Genomic DNA, 20,158 nt, shown 5'->3' on the forward strand with positions numbered 1-20,158 from the left:
AGCAAATGAAAAAGAAAATCCTGAAAGGGAAAAAGAAATTAAAGAAAATAAGACTGAAATAGATAAAAACATTCAGATTAATAACAAACGCACTCGTTTTAGAAGAACGATAAAGCCTCCGGCTCGCTATCGTCCGTCCTAGGACGGCCTCAGGGGGGGAGTGATGTGGCGTGCCCACATATAATATCTATACATATAAATACTTTATTTATATATCAACATATATACTTGCTTTTATAATAATTTCATTTACCTCGCAGTACGACGAGTCGTGCCGCAGATCTGCAGTCGTGTCGTGATATGTAGCGGACCTAGCACAGCATGCGCGCAAGAGGTCGAAATTTGTCCACTTCCGCGCAGACGGCCGCTTTCACCGTCTCGTGTCACACCGATGATGTCTGCTGCACCGTCCGCATGTTGCCTGCTTTGTCGTCGATGCTATCCTTGATGCATGCGCTATTTTACATCCTTACCGCCTAATAATTGTATTGGATAGTGTGAGAGGTGTTCATATTACTATTGTGAAAGAATATTAAATAGTACTGTTGGAACTCCACGAGTTTCATTTCATCAACTCGTCCGTGGATTCTACAAGTCGATTAATCGACTTTTTGCACCAAAGAGAAAAAGACTTCACTCTACAACTGATTTTCTTTAGTTTATGACTGGGTAAACGAAAAAAAACGACTTAGTTTATGATAATTATCTCTCTCCACTCCAATCAAAACAAACGCTCTTTTAGCGATGTTTTCTTAAGTTTTTTATTTTGAATAACTTAGAAAAAAAATGAATTAACATTTACTAATTAAGTGAGGGGTTTTACAAAAAGTGTGACGTTAAAATGGAGAAAATAAACTGTAGTTTACTTTTGATATCACTCTTCGCTTTGTTGTGGGGTGTGGCCGGCCAATATGAATGGCAGATTCGAGACACATTTGATGAAATTCGTGGAAAAATGGATAAGATTACTGCCGACAATTGTTACATAAGTCATTTAGATGACTTATATTTACCAGAAGACTCGGTTTCCCACCATCCTGATGTGAAAGAGATCAATATCAACCCTGTTTTCCCTAACCGCACAGCAATGCTTCACTTGCATAATATGGCTATGAATCGAGCATTTTTCTGGAGTTACATTCTCCAATCGCGGTTTATCCGACCAGCTATAAACGACACTTATGATCCTGGTATGATGTATTATTTCTTGTCAGCTGTAGCAGACATTGCGGCTAACCCCTACATCAATGCTAGTTCTATATATTTTTCACCAAACATGTCTTATACATCTTCGTATAGAGGCTTCTTCAACAAGACGATGTCAAGATTTGCACCTAGAGCTTACAGAGCAGATGATTTCAATGACCCGGTTCATCTGCAAAAGATATCCACACTAAATACATTCCATATTGATGACCTTGGTGCTTTCGGACCTGATAGTCAGTCTAAAGACTATACATCAGATTTCTACAGAATTAATGAGTGGTATCACAAGTGGTTGCCTGACAAAGTGCAAAAAAGGCATGACACAAAGACAACCTACCAAGTTGAGATCAGATATGCAAATAATACAAATGAGACATTTACTTTCCATGGGCCACCGGGCAATGATGAGGTAATTTTTTTTTTTTTGTCTTCACATATTCATATACACTACATCCAGATTTTTACAAAAAAAATATGAGTACTTAGATATGGCTGTAAATTTGCAATGATGTCATTATCCTTAGGTTCCCGGGCCTGTGAATTGGACACGTCCCTACTTCGACTGTGGAAGACTGAACAAGTGGCTGGTTGGAGCCACAAGCCCTGTTGCTGATATTTACCCGCGGCACACACAGTTTAGACATATAGAATATCCTACGTAAGTTTCTTGTTCTCATAACTTTTGATATTGTGTTTATTAAATTGATTATAGAACTTTCAATGCTTTGTGATATAGATGCATTATGTCCGCATAAGATGTAAAGAGATGAATTAATTCAGCCGAACTGGCATGGTCTCTGGATGGCTCAGTGGTCAAGAGCTCTTTCCTGGATAGACAGGGCTGCAGGTTCATTTCCTGCTCAATTCCAGAATGTTTTCATGTCATTATTTTCAAAAACAGATGCATCAGCTGCAGAAGCTGCCCTGTCCTTTACTCAATAAATAAATATTGAGATTGATAATAGAGTTTTTCTCTGCGCATGGCAGTGCCCCACCAAGACTATACCAAATGAAGCGTTAGGGCATTTTAAAGTCACTGAAAATTTTACAAAAATTAATGTCAAATAAATTTTTGCAGATATACAGCAGCCATAGTGATGGAAATGGATTTTGATCGAATAGATATAAACCAATGTCCTCCGAGTCAAGGGAATGATCGGCCGAATAGATTTGCTTCTACAGCTCGGTGTAAAATTGAAACTACTGAGGTGTGTATTAACTATGGTAATATATATATATATATATATATATATATATATATATATATATATATATATATATATATATATATATATATATATATATATATATGTGTGTATGTATAGTAATATTGTTCTATCTGTCACAAAAAATATTTTTATGTATGATGTTAATAAAGGGTGAAGGGCATAAGGTACAAATCATGATGGAAAAAAGAACCATTTCTGTGGGTTGGAGATCTGGAACACCTGAAGAAGATTCGATATGGTCTATCAAAACTATAGGAAATGTAGTTTTTCAGTCTGATGAGCCTCTTCTATATGTGTATATGTATATCATTACGCTTTGTCTGTACTATTGAATTTCTCTAATAATTTTGACTCCTTACTAAAAATGGTTCGGCCACGCGTACGAAGTCGCGGGCATCAGCTAGTTGATAATATCAAAATGGTTTTGGTTTATAGTGTGAGCCAATCCACGGCTGGGGCTTCAGACGCGGCGGCTACCAGTGCCGCTGCGCGGCCGGACATCGGCTGCCCGGCGTCGTGCGGCGCCCGTATCTCGGCGAGATCATCGAGCGCGCCACCGCCGACCAGTATTATAACAACTTTGACTGTGTGCCCATTGGCTGTGAGTATCAAGCTGCTTCATTTTATCTAGATTATTTATGTACATATTTTGTGTCTTGGTGTCTAGCCTATTTGTCGGGAAACCAGAAAAGGGACAAAATGAGTATGCACCTTTTAAGTTGTATATTTCCCTAGGGATACAACGTCTGCCAGTGAAGTGGGAGAAATCTCCCCCGTTCATCCGAGCTCTGTACATGGATCAGTATCAAGAGTATGTGAACTCCACATCGGGCCCTGCCTCGCTGCACACTGAGAAAGTCAATGTGTACGAGATGCTCAACTTCATCAGGGGAGTGCAGCCGCACAACTGTTCTAAGTGAGTATTCATATACTTATTTATATAGGGTGTTACAAAACATACGATGGGTCGTTCGAGAAACTATTTAACTGAATACTAGAACTAGAAAACTGAATGCATTCATTACATAGCCATGATTTTAGCTCTTACGTAAACTTCTTGGCCTAAAATAAAACCAGTCCCGTTCCATAGTGGGAATAGACATTTTTTTTGTTTCGTTTATCCTTATGGAAAGGCAAAGGAATCTAAGCCCATACAGCCATGTAGGAATAGACAGTGTAATAAAAATGAACACATATTCACAGATACAACGCAACAGATTTGTTCCTGAATGGTGACATCGCGTACGGACACGAAGAGCAGTTTGAGAACCAGGCCAAGATGGCGCTCCGGCTGGCGAACTTCATCAGCGCATTCTTGCAGGTACCTGCTCCGACTGGCGATTCCTCTAACTTGACGAGGTTGGCGTCGCCAAACCTAGTTTTGAATAAAGTATATAACTACCTTCTGAATAAAATATATTAAATTACAATGAATTAATAATATGTACTCATATTAATAAACTTTATTTACGCGGCGCATAGCTCGGTGTGCGCCATCTCTTCGCTTGAAATCGCAACTGTGCTTATATTTTAAGCCTTTAAGTATGATTTTTACCGCTTCAAGGATTGTGCTTGCTAATGGTCTCACAATTAGGTAGGACGCCCGTTCGAAGTAGACGACATGGAAAAGTAGGAATGCTGATACTGGGCTCCAACACTCAACAATTGAGCAAGAAACCGGGAAATTGCTCATCTAAGCCTTATAAATTGTGTGCATAGGGCTAATTGGCCAATATGTTAAGATTTATCTAGCAGTTAGTTAATCTGGCAGATTACTATATTATATTTTACCAGAAAGTGGTGAAACAGGTCACCTTGCCCGTTTGAAATCTGAAGGTCCTTCACAGCATGGCCAAATATTTTGTACTTGTGCGATCAAAGATCTGTCTGTTAATCTGTTTCTGTGATTGTGTACTTCAAATGCCGCATTAATATCTGCAACTGAGAGATGAATGCTTATTTATCGTTTTGCAGGTATCAGATCCAACGGAAGTGTTCAGCGGCAAGCGCATAGCAGACAAACCCTTGACTGAAGATCAAATGATTGGGGAAACTCTTGCGCTTGTTCTTGGAGACTCCAAGATCTGGTCCGCAGGTAAATGATAAGTAGTATATGGGACAAATTTACCATAACGACCTCTGTGGCGTAGTGGTCGCCTATTCACTATCTGAAGGTCCTGGGTAGGTTCCCAGCGTGGGCTATTATTTGTACATGTGATAGATATTTGTTCCTGGTTCTTGGTGTAAAATATTTAAATAGAAAAAAACTTGAAACTGCTCTATCATTACTTTTTTAATTAAGTGAAAAAAAGAAAATATGTGTTTATTATTTTCTATTTTTCACTTAATTAAAAATTTAATTGGGGTCTAGGATCTCACAAATCTGACAAGGATTATTTGAATATGTTCTATTTATGTTGCATGTTTCATTCTAGGCACGTATTGGGACCGCAATTCCTTTACAAACAGAACATTCTTCGCGCCAATGGCTTACAAGACGTCACTCAACACACGGAAATATAAACTGGAGGATTTGGCTCGCCTGAACAAAACTGGTAAATTAACCATTTCATTAAATGTTGAATGAATGAATGATAATGAATGATTTGTTGAGTGAAAACAGCACCTTTACACAAATGGCTCCACAAAGTGTCTGTCCTGTGGCAGCCAATTTGTAATCACAGATTTACATTTATACAATTTCTTGCTGATGATATTCCTGGTTACAATTTTCATGCATAACATAATAATAACAAAAAATGGGGGACTTTGGAAATGTTATTGTTGTCTATTAGCTGTATAGGTTAAAGAGATTTTCGTTAGTAGGAATAGTGGACTTTATGTGACATTAGGTATACAATTTAAGGTATAATTTTATTTGCAGATGAACTATATACAAATAAACAGTGGTTTCAACATCTAAAACAGCGCTGGTCGACGAACTTTGACAGTTTGGAGAAATTCTTCCTCAAAATGAAGATACGGGAAGACGAATTTGGGAAATATTTGATGAAGTACGAAAGATACCCGACCTCATATAGGGCGGCTAATTTGAGACACGGGTACTGGACGCAGCCGTATTACGACTGCGAGGGACATCTGAAACAGTGGGTTATTACATATGCTGCACCGTTCTTCGGATGGGATAGTGTTAAAGTCAAATTGGAATTCAAGTGAGTATTTTTTATGTTTTAAGTGTTTATTTATTAGTACAAGTCCGTGGCTTTTCTTGCGGTAGCCAGTCATTAAATATATCTATTCCAAATTTCAAATTTGGTCCAGTGCCGTGAAAGCATAACAGAGTGACATTAGCATTAATAATATTACTGGCATGGATACAAACCAAAGTCTACTTGACCGATTTAGCTGTTTGACGGGTATATGTTTTATCCCACCTCACAATTATAAGTACAAATAAGCCAAAATAAAAAAGTGTAAAATTTATAAAAAAATATTTTATTCTATAATAGGGACACAATATGTTGCCATACAAGGAAATAAATAAAAATTATAACAGCCAAATAAATCCAGTTCTTTACCATACATTGAAGCATTGAAGTTGGTCCTTCGAGCCGGATATTTGTGACGTTTCCAATGTTTCTGTCCAGGGGAGTGGTGGCAGTGACGATGGCCCTGATGTCGCTAGACATCAACCAGTGTCCGGATAAGTTCTACGTGCCTAACGCCTTCAAGGGGACCGACAAGTGTGACAGACAGTCTTCCTATGTGAGTAGTATAGTTTGTAATTACTGTAAAAGTTGTATAAAACAGTAATGTTGAGCCAACACTGTTTAAATGAGTTTCTATAGGTATTCCTTCTTAGCAGTGGTCATCCGCAATGCTAGTAATTTGTAGCTTTTTGAGAACAACTGACATAATTTATGGTGAAGCGATAGTGGTATAATGGTTATGACGCGCGCCTGTGTATCGAAGGTCCCAGGTTCGAATCCTACTTGTGCCACATGAGTTTGTATACCAATCTGACTCACGTATAGTAGTTTTCATCAACCACCACTTGCTTCCGGTGAAGGAAAACATCGTGAGGACACCTGCACACTTGTTGATTATTAACTTGTGTGTACATGGAGAAGGCAATGGCAAACCACTCCATTAATAGTGCCAATAAAGTTGTTTTGTGTGTTTCATTTCACGTAATGACCTTCAGCCATGAGGAATACGACTATGAAGAAAACATAATTTGTAAGCGAAACTTTTGCAATCTGTGTTTGTGACCATCAGATACGCAGAAACATTACGTTTTGTGTGGACCGTTGAGTGATGTCGATTTTTTAAAAATTATTTTTATCCCCAGTGCGTCCCAATTCTCGGACGCGGCTTCGACGCCGGCGGCTACAAATGCGAGTGTCTCCAGGGGTTCGAGTACCCCTTCGAGGACCCGATCACGTACTACGACGGCCAGATCGTCGAGGCGGAGTTCCAGAACATCATCGAGGACAAAGAGACACGCATTGACATGTTCAAGTGCAGATTGGCCGGCGCGGCCGCCCTGCAGAGCTGCTTTGCGATTCTCTTGGTCGTGCTCTTCGTTTTCATGAAGATCAGGTAATTCTTTTTTAAATTTGTAATTATAAACTTATTTTTTTTTCTCTCTCTAATCAGAGAATAAAGTCAATTAAGTGAATTTACGGATCAGTCTGGAAAAAAAATAATGAAAATAAAACTAAGTACCAAAACATATGAACGTAAATTTAAGGATTAACAACTTTAATTATAAATTGCAAAGTTAATGTTATTATGGGAAATACAGAAAGACAATATGGTAGGTGTATTTCTCATCATTACGGATTAAAGCCGGAACACGTATCATTTGCATGCAAGTATAGCGTTTTCCTGGCATGTATGTTGCGCGTATTGAAGGTAATTTTTTATTTTGTAATTCTAATAAGAAATGTGAGAAAACAAAAGACGAACGTAAATTTAAGGATTACTTTGAATAATAAAAAAATAGCTAAAACAAATGTTTTAGCTAATTTTGGAAATAAAAATGCATATAAATTAAATTGGGGAGGTGTTTCTTATAATTAGTTCTTACGAAATAAATCTGGAACATTTATGTACCATACACAAATAGCCGTTTGGTATGTGTGCGTAATTGCGTATCTCCCGCCACAATTTTGAAAAATATGGAAATGGGAAACTGAAGGTACGATGTATGTAATGTGATCTTTATACTGTTTACCATCTTTTTCATTTTCTTCATGAGTATGTAATTTTATTATTCCAGATTACCTAATTTAAATAGAAATGACACTTATTAGTAAATAATGTATTATTGCATTTACTTAAAGATATTTCCTAAGCAATATTTTATTTTTATAATGTTTAAATAGTAATAACGGTTTCCGTCCTTTAATTAGACTGATTAAGGTCAGTGCCCACAGACTACGTAACGCGTGTGCGTGGATTTGTATGTACGGAATTGTACCGCATGCGTCTACGCAGCTAGCCACAATTACAAACGTAAAAAGCGCACGCGCTACGTAGCCAGTGTAAACCAGCCTTAAACCTAATTCGCGCCATTTTTTTAACGTAATAAATCCAAGTAAACACACTTTGACTGCTGAACACATGCGTGGATTCTCAGGAGTTTTTATGTGTAGCGAATTGTCAAGGTGTTAAAATTATTATTTTTTACCATTGTAGTTTTATGATAAGATACTATTTCCAATTGAATGTAGGTAGCTACTTAATTATCTCATTTTAATCACAATTGCCAATATGTATTTTCGTTTTTGTATTCTATATACAATTCTATTCAATTGTCAATGCGTGGTGTAAATTCGAAAAAAAGAATATATTTTTTTATTATTTTTATCCTGTGAGTAAAAACTTACGTTTAGCTGTTTATATATAAAATGATGATGGATATATTAGATTGGACACACTTTAAATATAGGTATAATACTAAAATATAATCAGTTTTTTTATCTATAGTCGTTAAAGGCGAATCTTTAAGCCCTTGAATATTCCTTATATATTGTTATGTATTCGCATATTTTGTTTTCTCGACAATTTTTTTACAAGCATAATTTCAATATTCGTATTTTCATTTAACGTTAAAACTTTACATAATTCCTGTCGTGTGTACAATTTTGAAGTAGTTTCTGTTTACCAATACCACACAAATTAATAGTAATAAGTGTCGACAGAAATATAAAATAAGATCTTATTATAAAAATCTTAAGATCTTCATTTAAAAAATAAATACAATGAATGAACGAAATACACATTATTCTCTATCTTGTTTTTCATAAAATAGATAGCAAAACAAATATATAGCCCTTCTCCCATTGCAGCGCCCGACAGGGTCCTTAATTGTTCCTTTATTTTGTAAATTATGACCTGTATACTGTACATTAAGGATGCAATAAATAATTTGAATTGAATTGAATATAGAATCTCTCTTTTAATTTTACTGTATTAATCAAGATGTGTATTTTTAAATATATTTTTATACGTTTAATATGACTGCATTTTACAAAATGTTTTAGCATAAGATGTAGGAGACAACTGAAAAAAAAAAAACTAGAAGGATATAATCTCATAATTTCATTATGTTATATAAAATTATATTTTAAGAAATGTTCATTTTTCTAAGCGGTTGAAATACATTGTTTTAGAATCTCAACAAGTGTACGTTGACGAATAATCTCTAATTTTGTCATTAAAACAAGGCAATTGTATGCAATGTATTTGTATTTTCTGTTTAATTTTTATTTTATACAAATACCATTTTTAAATCTATTTTTATGAATTTTGATGCATTTTGTTTTAGTATAAATGATGGAACATAGATCAGAATTTTATATATATAAGTTTTATACTTTTAAAGCCCATTGTTTTTCTGTTTCTATATATATATTTCTGGGCAGTTTATCAGTATTCTTATTTGTATTCTCATCTATGTCACAAGTGTACCATTTCGTGCAATTATTTTGTGTAATAAAATTGAACATGATATGTTTTAAAATTAAATCATGTACATATATTTATAAAGTCATTGCACAAAAATACACGAACAAAATGTATCCATCTGGTGTACATTAGTCTGATACCGTCCACATTAGTGCCTTTTCATATTGCATTTTTTAAATAAAGCGAGTATTGAATATATTCTTGGCTTTTCATTGGTTTTGGAGCTCTATACTGAAATAGAAAAGATTTCATATTAGTGAAACATATAAGGAAAATAAAAAACGTATTTCCCTTTTTATGGGCAAATGGGTGTTATAAGCAAACACCGCGGGCCATGGACATCAACAACCCTATACAAGATTATACGAAAATGTTGTAGGCAAATAAAAAAGCAGGTACTAATAAACATTGTTACAATCATTATACATCTCGCTTCATACTGATGCAGTTCGCAGTTGCATTTTCAAATCAAATTATCACTCATGGGCGTAGCCACAGTGGGGCAGGGTGGGGCGCCCATGCTATCACTATGCCTAATTTGTCAAAATATCACATGCTTGTGTATTACAATAGGTGGTAACATCTATTGTTGTAACACAAGTACATTATGTATCCAAACTAGTAACTATGTATTATATATTAGTAGTAACTATATATTCAGGGGCGCCTATGTATTTATAGATTACTATTGCATCCACTGAATTAAGATGCATATATTCCATGAAAAGTTGCGTTTACCAGAAGTACGAATGCTTATTATAAATATAGCCAGCTCTACTCTCTGTGTGACTTCTGTGGTGGCTACCAATGCCTGGCTATAATCTATGGTGTTTGCTGGACTGGTATTGTTTTAGCCAAAGTGTGGATTTCTATCCTCACATGTGTACTCAATCGTTTGGTGTACCCACACTAATAAAAGACGCCTTATTTCTTAGTAATGATAGCGAAACAATAAAAATACAGCTTTCTATACCTAGATATTTATAATATTTAGTGTTGTTTCGGATTCGGCACATCAACATTTTGTTATAAAGCAACATTATATAATTGAGCTCTGCATACTTGTAATCCCGTATGTAAATGCTTCGGATGTAAACAAGGGTTCCGATGAGGCCTAAGTATATGGTGATGTATACAATTATGTACGTAATGATCAGGATGCGCAAAGCACCCATATTTATCTGTCTTCTGGACTATGAGACATATTTTCTGTATTTTTTTGAATTTGTAAGTATTGTGTACATGTTTTAGTTTTGAAAGTTTTTGAAATTCAGTAAAGTTATGTCATGAAGCATGACAAATAATTATTATCGTATCAAAGAGAATACAATAATATCGTTTTATCAGTGCTTAAATAAAAAAGGTTTTATTTGGATTTGTTTATTTCCTTTTTGGTTTGATTTTTTCTTCAAGGCTTCATAAACGCGACCATAATGAAAAAAATATAGGTAATAATAAAGTACCTACTCTAAAATAAACGTTTAAATCTACATAGCAAAAGGCGGCAAAGCTTTTGTGTACCTAACATACAGTGCTGTACTCTGGCGGGATAAATGTGTAGTAATACTCTCTATACTTATTACTGAAAAAGATGGGTACCTACTTTTTTGGGGTGTACGTTTTTCTTATAGCAGATAACACTGGATAACAGATATCTTATCATCAATGTCAAATTGACATAACAATGACAGTGACATAGTGATCAATGAAGTCTGGAGTTTAATTTAGGGCCGTGTGTTTGTTCAATAAATATTTTTTGAATAAAATATAAGACAAAGGATATTTAAAATCGTAAGTACTTATTGATATTATTAGAAGTCAATAATAATTAAGTTATAATTTTTGAAGTTACGTGATTATAACCTTGAAATTAGTATGGAACTGGTACGTAGTTTTCCAGATTAAATTATCATAATATTAGTTCATTAATAACTAAGGAATATTCAGAGATTCCTTAATTATCAACTGATATACTCAAATATTTTTTTACAAGACCAACAATTTAAATTTCAGGAAAATGGGTTCGCTAGCACAGAAATTGTTGACCTCGCTCAAGAGCAAAGAATTCAGAGAATATTTAATGAGGTGAGTTTCTATTAATTAACGCCCCACTAGTAGTCAAATTAGATTGACTTTCTGTTAAACTTATAATAAAATTAGTCACAAAGGGTTTATAATAAAATTAGTCTCTTTGGTGAATTTGTGGTAAAATGTAGCATAAGTGCTCCTGGACGTATTCTACCACTGTTTTAACGATATCCGCCCAGTAGATTTTGTATGACTGAGTAACAAAACCGCTCACATGCAAACATTCACATTTCTAGTCTTTATATTATTTTTTAAAATAAGTAAGTTCGTAATGCCATGCAAAATATTTTTTCAGCACACATTTTTGGGGTCCAGTTGCCAATTGGGGTATACCACTTGCAGCAATCGCAGATACTCGTAAAGACCCTAGTTTTATTAGTGGCAAAATGACACTTGGTAAGCAAAGTATTGTTATACATAACTGCATGCTTTACTATGATCAATGCATCAAGACCCATTTAATGACAAACTGTTTCATTCCATCTAGTAGAATTATATGCATACATACTGGTGAACTTAAAAGCCTGGCATTGTACAGGCTTCCACACAATGCTTTTTTTTCACTAGAAGTTGTAATGAAGTGTGAAACAACTATATGTGAGCCATATTGTTATAAAATGAAGTAACACAAGTTCGATATGAACCTGAACAAAACCTGAACATAAATAAAATTTCATTAAAATAAATTCAGCGACTTGACATGATTAGTAAACTAAGGTTGTAATTTTATATATCTCTATTTCTTATGAATAAGATTTTAATATTTTTACAAGATATTATATAATCTACTATTATCAACAAAACTATATATGTATTTACATTACATAAAATATACAAATTTTGCTTGTATAAAATTGCACAAGATAAATCTAAACCTTATCATGGCGACATCATTATCAACATGAGCTGGCTATATTCAATGCTTCAAGTGTTAAATCTGACAATTATTTATCGTTTTTATCAAAAGCCAGCTGATAATTTGAAGCATTTTTGCCATTTTATGATTCTGTCTGTTTGCAGTGAGGATTATGTGACTTTATGTAAGACAAGATACCTAATAGAATAGCACCTAATTTATGCGGACGATGATACTATTAAAATTTAGTCTATAATAAAATGAGCAAGTGAAATTTACTAAGCGACTGCCCTCCATAAAGTACCTTTTCTTTAAGAATGTCACATAATATAATACTTGCCGCAAATATATTTTTTTCTTGTATAGCCTGTGGCTGTTGTGTCTCACTGCTGGGCAAAGGCATTGCCCATTGTTTCTTCTACTCGTCTCTTTTTATTGTAAATTTCGTTCGATTTTAGTAAGAATTTTTCTATGTAGTTTTGCCATCTCCCACTCGGTCTGCCTCTTCTGTAGCTATACGGTATTTTTATTTATTTCTTTTGCCACATTAACAGTCATTATACAGAATACTTACATTCAACAAACATTCACATTTTAAGTACTAGACAACTAGTGCTAACTATTTTTTATGGAGAAAGATTTTAGTGGTTGCTAAAGAATTCGGAAATAGGTCTAAGTCGGAGAAATCACTATTGTATTTAACTAAATCTCTATGGGAAAACTTATTTCTGGTATATATTATTATAAAGAGGTAAGCGTTTGTGAGTTTGAGGCGGGTAATCTCCGAAACTACCGAACCGATTTCAAAAATTATTTCACCAATAGAAAGGTACATTATCCTAGATTGCTATAGGCTATATTTTATCTCAAAATTCCCATGAGAGCGAAGCCCCGGGCAACATCTAGTTTCTGTTATAATTCGTGAGCCTCTTCTCAAGAATTATACCAGAAACTGGATGTTGCCCGGGGCTATTCAGAAGGTAGCTAATTTCGGCCACCTTTCTTGCCGCATACGACAAACGTGTCCCGTCCAGACCCACTTCAATCTAGCAGATTTTTAACCTACATGTAATAGACAGAATCATATAATACCAATGGTAAGAAAAAGAAAAAGATGGAATTTTATTATGTCAATTAATTATCATTGTTATCATTATGAGGTACTTAGAAGATAAGAGTATAGTATTCAGTTAGTTTATGGCCTACTTGTGATAATATCTTCGGGGATCGGGTTGTTTGCATTTCACTTCTCACCATCGAATCAATTCGAAGTGAGACACAGCGAACCAATCACATTGCAGTGTGCTTGTCGTTGCGTCACAATGGCTCTCAGCGAAATTCTTTTTTCATAAGTTTTAAAACTAAGCAAGACATTATTTGAAATTCTCAATTCAAATTTTGAATTGAATGCATTTAATTCATTCAGTGTATTCATAAAAAAGATAAAGCGTATTTTAGTTAATATTCAAAAATAACTTGACAGTTATTCTTGGAAATGCGTGATAATTAACTAACGACGTTTTGTCTTTCCACTCATCTCATTATCATTTGAATTGATAAACATGGCCGTGTGCAATTCAACAACACATAACGTACCAAGGGCAACCCTGTTACAAGCGATTTGCCTATTCACACAGTTATTGTGCATCTGATAAAGTGGTATTTTAGAAAGTCATTAAAATTATTTCTTAGTATATTTACTTATTTTCTCAACTTCGATTAAAATAAATAAATAAATATACGGACAAATCACACAGTTTGAGTTAGCCCCAAAGTAAGTTCGAGACTTGTGTTATGGGATACTAACTCAACGATACTATATTTTATAAAATATATATGTTATAACATATACATATATAGATAAACATCCAACACCCAGGTCAATCTGAAAAAGATAATTTTCCATCATGACCAGGACCGGGGATCGAACCCGAGACCTCTCAGTTCACTTTATACCACTGCGCCACCGAGGTCGTAAATCTAAAACTTATCTTGGCGACATCTAACATTAACGTCAATTAACATTAGCCTTAACTGCGAATCATGATGAGACTTGCGCCAAAATTTTAATAATACAATTCAACAGTAATTATTCAGTAGTTTTTCACCCTAAACATCCTCAAGTTCACAATGTTTATTTTTAAAAACCCGCATCAAAATCTGTTCTCTAGTTTTAAAGATCTAAGCGTACCTACATAGGGACAGACAGCGGAGAGCGACTTTGTTCTATATTATGTAGTGATTCCTCTGCTGCGGCTGTCTGTCTGTTCGCGAAAAACTCAAAAACTACTCCACGGATTTACTTGCGGTTTCCACCAATAGATAGTGATTCCTGAGGAAGGTTTGAATGTGTTTTTTACCCGTGCGAAGTCGGGACGAGCCACTAGTAGTTTTATAAAAACAAGACTTATTCTGTGTTCCAGCTCTCTCGCTATACTCGCTAATGTTCATGAGATTCGCGTGGCGCGTCCAGCCACGCAACCTTCTCCTCTTCGCGTGCCACTTCACCAACGAATGCGCCCAGTTGACGCAAGGCGCCCGCTTCGTCAACCACAACTATCTCGGAGGCAAGGAGAGGGAAACCAAGGACAAGGCTTGAGGGTACAGGTTGTACATAGGCAGATGTTTTTAGGACACGGTGGTGATTTTACTTGTTAGTGCTGAATAATTTTAATTAATATGCATGCGTTCTAATAGAACTTATATAGTATGATCAATCGTCAGTGACCAAAAGACAGAGGAAATTATAGTCACCGTTATATCTTCCTTTTCGCTCATGCAAGAAAGGGAAACACATGATGAAGCAGGACAGAGTGCCCATGTATTATGTCCCTCATGCAAGGTTTTACAATGGTATGAAATGGGAAGTTATATGGTAGTTTCTATCTCATTTTGGCTGCGTTTCCTTATCATTTGTTTTTTGTGTCCGTTGTCTTTATTTTTCTTTGTCTTAATGGCTATAATTAATAAAACGTAGACAATTTCAAGACATGTTGGATTGTACATGTTCGTCGAACCAAATCGTTCAATATTATATATTAAACGAATAGTATGTATTTTACGATTCGGTCAAGTTGAGTTGGCCATTTCTCGAATTATAATCATACGGAGCCACCTCTGTGTGGCCTCGAGATCACTCGATGCCCGTAATTTTACCGTATGATCGAATCGACTCTAAACCGAAATTATGTAAGCAGACACGTAAGACATTTTCAATTGTATGTTCAGCGCAGACTGAGTGGCATTGTGTGATTACTACGTCAAAAATAAACGATTATGTAATATGAGAAATACGTAATTGGTGTATCTCAGAGCGTTTCCAAAAGCTGCGGTCGCGCTGTCATTACAAGTTTTCAAATTTTAACATAGACAAGAATTAGTTTTTATTGACTTTAAAATACAGATTAATTTGTATTTTAAAGCTGTATTGTGTTAATGTAAATTTTATGAATGATTGCTTTTGGAAATGATTCCTTCCTTGACGGATCGTAATGACAGCGCGGCCGCAGCTGACGAAACGCTTTTAGAAATACCCTACGTAATAGGGAATAAACTACGTAAATACGATTGACTTCAGTAAAATAGCATTAGTAGGTTTTTATCAGATGCTGCTGCATATTCTTTAACAGCTAAATTCTATTATCATAGGTTTGTCCCTATTCGTGTTATACCTAAGAAAGCCAAGTAAGCATCTTACACAAAAAAGATACTGTTATATTTAACAGTCCGTTAGGAAACAGAGTACGACAGAGAATATTTTCTCTCAGTAGTAAATAAATTATTGACCTTGCTAAGCTTATCAATGTTATTAGTGTCGTAATGTCGTGCTTCCCGGGTCGGGCACTCGTGTTATATACGTTCGTGTACATAGTATGTAAGTGAAGTGATTATATACTTGTCTAAGTTGAACTGACGTCATAATGCCATTTTTAATTTTGCTTTTGGGCAGAATGGCCGGGGAGTAGAGTTGAAAAACAAATTGAAAAGTGAGTTTCTTGTCATTTTTTTTTCAACAGTTTATTCCTGTATTCATTTCAACCTATATAAGCTATTGCGCTGAATGAAAATCGCTCGATTGATACACAGCTTGCGTCGGACAATTGGACTACGTCAAATCTACGTACAATTTCTTCGTTGTTCTGTTCTTTTCTTCGTTGATCCCTTGACAGACATGTGACGACGGAGAGCAACGTAGCAATGGGGCCTGGAGCTCGAGCTCTCATGCAATCGAAGTTCATTTCATCAGTTTTCTCCCATTTTTTCTAGCACAGTTTCTGCATTTACAAGAAATCACTGTCGAAAAGTTTGAGCGAACGTTTGGATTGGTCAAACTTTTTCATTTGTAAATTTGCTAACATTGGAGAACATTGATGAAGGGAACTTATATTGTCTGAGAATCGGGGCTCTGGCTCTTACTGTCAAATTTCGTGCCAATTCACGTGGTGCTAACACATTACGTGTAAATTTTATTCTGGGTATTTCTCAGAGCGTTTCGATCGCCGCGTCCGCGCTGTCATTACAATTTTTCGAGTTTTAACAAAGACTTAATATAGTTTTACTATCTGATTTTAAAATAATCTGTACTGTGGTAATGTCATTTCAATGAATGATTGATTTTGGAAATGATTCCCTTCCTCGAGAAATTTGACGGATCGTGATGACAGCGCGGCCGCAGCGGTCGAAGCGCACAGAGAACCATCCTTCTGTGTCTTGAAAACATTTGTGCCTGTATATGTTGAATTAGTTTAATCAAATTGTCTAAATACGTATGTAAATGGACTGTTTCTTACATCGATAAGATTGAAAATCTATATAGATGTAACTTGCGGGTCAGGTAATGTAGTTGATATGTAGTACAAATATTTCGAGTTTTTACTCGTTAAAATAAATGTATAGTGTAGAGGCAAAATATCTCCATATTTTTTATATATAATTTATTTCTCGTATATATATTTATTTGTAGATAAAAATCGCTTCAACGTATGTTCCGTGATATTTTTATTATATTGACATGTAGTGTCTTTGATTCTATTTTGAAATACCGTTACAATATTGTAATTTAAATATTATATTTTTTTAAATGATGCCAATTAGTAATTTAATGTGGTACAGATGCGTGCTTTATACAGATTTTTGACATGATAGTTGGTTGAAACAGATGTTAACGACGAAGAGTTCATGGAATCAACGCGTTTACATCAGCAACCTGTAGCGTGCATTGGTACGTATATGCGGGTACATCCAGGTCTAGCCGGTCTTAGTTGGCTTCTCCTAGGTGTAGCCAGGTTATGTTCGGCTAGATCTAAACCCTATCTTGGGCTGAGACGGTAAACAAACCTTGAACCTTATATATTTCGTTGTTCCTTAATTATTTTGTTCTTATTTTACTGTTAAATTTATAGTTGTTGTTGTTTTATAGAGTCATGTCACGCTTACTTAAATATTTAAAAAAAAGGCGAGAAATAAACAATTATTTTTCTTTTTTTTTTTGTTTACCTTTTGTATCAGTCCATGCTGAATAGACTATAGGGTTTAGTCTTTTATCATTTCGGCTTACGTGCGGCCGGCTTTAGTTGCTCGTAAAACAAATGATTGATATTATCGCAATTGAATAAAATTGTATGGAATTTACTAGTGCATGAAATAGTTTTAAATTTAAATACAGGGAACTGCTGCGTACATAATACACATATTGAAGTTACCTATATTCAGTGCAAAAATCTTATTTAAGACATCCATTTATTATGAAAAATAGTGTTGAAGTAGGTATAATATAGTTGAAATATATTAACAGTGTTAGGTACTAGCCAAAATTATTTTAGACTATTATCTACCTACTTTAGTTAGGTATCTATTTATGTAAATTGATATTTATTGTTTTCCAAATAAAGTAAATAGAATATTATATTCAATTTTGTGAACAAGTGAAATATATCTACTTATATAGTTGGTTTATATAATGTTGTTATAAAAATTGTTAACATTAATCGATTTGAAAGAAAGTGAGAAAATATAATTTATAAAAAAAAATATGTCCTTGTCCTCTGTACAGTCGACCGCATGTCAAGCTACCCGAATTAATTGCAAGCTCACCTTTATTACCACCGCATAGGGGGCCATGGAAGGTAACTTGACATGCGGTCGACTGTACTAGCTGATTAGCAGGGTTCGGATACCGTTATATTTTTCGAAACTTTTTCCACTGAGATGCAAAAGATGAATTTCGTCAGTTTCGTTCGATGTGAACGTTTTGGGGCACCAATAAAATGTTAACAATTTTCGTTTAATAATAAGTTTTAAAACGTGTTGTTTTCACTTTCTGGAAAAAATGTACTTCTACATAATTATTTCTTTTTTAGCATAATTCACTTTGAACAACCTCACTGACCGTAACCGTATATGCGGAGATTAAACCGGTTTTTGAAAATGTCATAGTTTTTCAGAGCTCAGAGCACAATGAAAAATATTTTGTAATCGTTATTTCAAATAACGTTTCTCAGTCATGCTGTTTAAAAAAATACAAAAAAAAAAACTTATTTAAATTTTTAAATGTTCCAAGTTCAAGACAGATTCAAGATGTATATATGTAAAATAGTTACCATGTCTTGGAAGATGTGACGTAGTAGTTAGTGAATTTTAATTGTTTGTGTACAGTCACCTATACTTCAAGTTACCCTTGACCACATAGTGGTCATAATTATTTGTATAGGTTCTTGTGCCGTTGACTGTACAACACATGGGTATATTTTTTGAATATTTATTGAAATTATACGTTGTTGATCTTCTTGTTTGTTTTATTTTTTAAATACTAGCCAAATTTACAGGACGTGCATAGTTTGGCACCTCCAATATAAGTTTATATACAACAGATTCCATAAAATATTTATTATGAAGAAAAACATACCAACATAGCTACATATAACAACTTCCATTTTAATGTTCCGGTTTGAAGGGCTATCCCTTGCCTGCTTCTCTCAAGAGGCAGTATAATTACAGGGTACCCATTTCAAGAGATCCTAGGCCACGTGTGTGACACCCCCGTTATGGATGTTATTGCAGTTGATAGGCTGTGGTGACCACTTACCATAAGGGCCGCACGCCTGTTTGACTGTTTAGTAGAATGAAAAAAAATCTGCTTTCTGTAGACACAGAATTTTTGCTTCTTTTGTTTCACAGCAGATCCAAGTTTACCAGAGTTAATATATTAAGAATTAGCATTCTCAGCAAATGTATTGCACGGAGGGGTTAGTGCGGGTTTTCATCTAAATTTTCAGCATCGAATAGATTCAAAGTGAGATGCAGCGAACCAATCACATTGCAGTGTGGTTGTCGGTACGTCTAACTGCGAATCGATTCCAAATGCAAACCCGAACTTCACCCACAGATCCATAATGGATGTAACGAGAAATTGTTTCAAAATATATACTCGTTCTAATGTATTGGATCTGAAGTAGAAGTGCGTATGAAGTTTAATGTCATGTGTGTGTAAATTCGTCCTCCTAATTTTTAATATATGTATAAGACCTATATTTGTTAATTGACGTCCTTGGAGAAAATGCTGCGTTTGTTGCGTCGCTTCTTCTTCACCTGCGCTTTGGAATCCGGCAGTAGAATTAGTTTAAGTAATTTTTTTGACGTCAATAAGTGATGTATATCATCCTAAATTGAATAAAGAATTTTGAATTTGTCTTTAGACCTAGTAATCTACTAGCACAATGGGAGGAAAAATATACCTGCCAGGACTACCAGTAGAGCAGAATGCCAGAGGTCAATAATGGACGTAATATTATTGGAATACGTACTAAAAGCTGACTGGTAATGATGATAATTAATCTGTTGACAT

At 34.9% G+C, this 20,158-nt stretch overlaps 2 protein-coding genes and 1 long non-coding RNA gene across 4 annotated transcripts; 2 read left to right on the forward strand and 1 right to left on the reverse strand.

The window, feature by feature from the left end:
* Positions 1-681: 681 nt before the first annotated feature.
* Positions 682-9,569, forward strand: LOC128672355 (uncharacterized protein). Its single transcript, XM_053749457.1, has 11 exons — positions 682-1,615; positions 1,731-1,864; positions 2,285-2,414; positions 2,871-3,036; positions 3,171-3,351; positions 3,639-3,756; positions 4,410-4,530; positions 4,871-4,990; positions 5,320-5,608; positions 6,044-6,161; positions 6,748-9,569. The coding sequence occupies exons 1-11, from the start codon at positions 842-844 to the stop codon at positions 7,000-7,002; spliced, it is 2,406 nt and encodes an 801-aa protein (XP_053605432.1). The 5' UTR covers positions 682-841; the 3' UTR covers positions 7,003-9,569.
* LOC128672361 (uncharacterized) lies at positions 9,415-10,677 on the reverse strand. 2 transcript variants are annotated; one of them, XR_008404949.1, is made up of 2 exons: positions 10,434-10,677; positions 9,415-9,602 (listed from the first exon to the last, which is right to left on the reverse strand). It is a non-coding gene; the product is annotated as an uncharacterized LOC128672361 (long non-coding RNA). The 2 variants fall into 2 exon arrangements; XR_008404950.1 differs by having other exon boundaries at positions 10,345-10,677.
* A 360-nt stretch (positions 10,678-11,037) lies between these two features.
* Positions 11,038-19,099, forward strand: Mpc1 (Mitochondrial pyruvate carrier). Its single transcript, XM_053749461.1, has 4 exons — positions 11,038-11,162; positions 11,385-11,456; positions 11,755-11,855; positions 14,739-19,099. The coding sequence occupies exons 2-4, from the start codon at positions 11,389-11,391 to the stop codon at positions 14,912-14,914; spliced, it is 345 nt and encodes a 114-aa protein (XP_053605436.1). The 5' UTR covers positions 11,038-11,162; positions 11,385-11,388; the 3' UTR covers positions 14,915-19,099.
* The last annotated feature ends 1,059 nt before the right edge of the window (positions 19,100-20,158 follow it).

This window comes from Plodia interpunctella, chromosome 9 (genome assembly GCF_027563975.2).
Source record: "Plodia interpunctella isolate USDA-ARS_2022_Savannah chromosome 9, ilPloInte3.2, whole genome shotgun sequence".
Lineage (NCBI taxonomy): Eukaryota > Metazoa > Arthropoda > Insecta > Lepidoptera > Pyralidae > Plodia > Plodia interpunctella.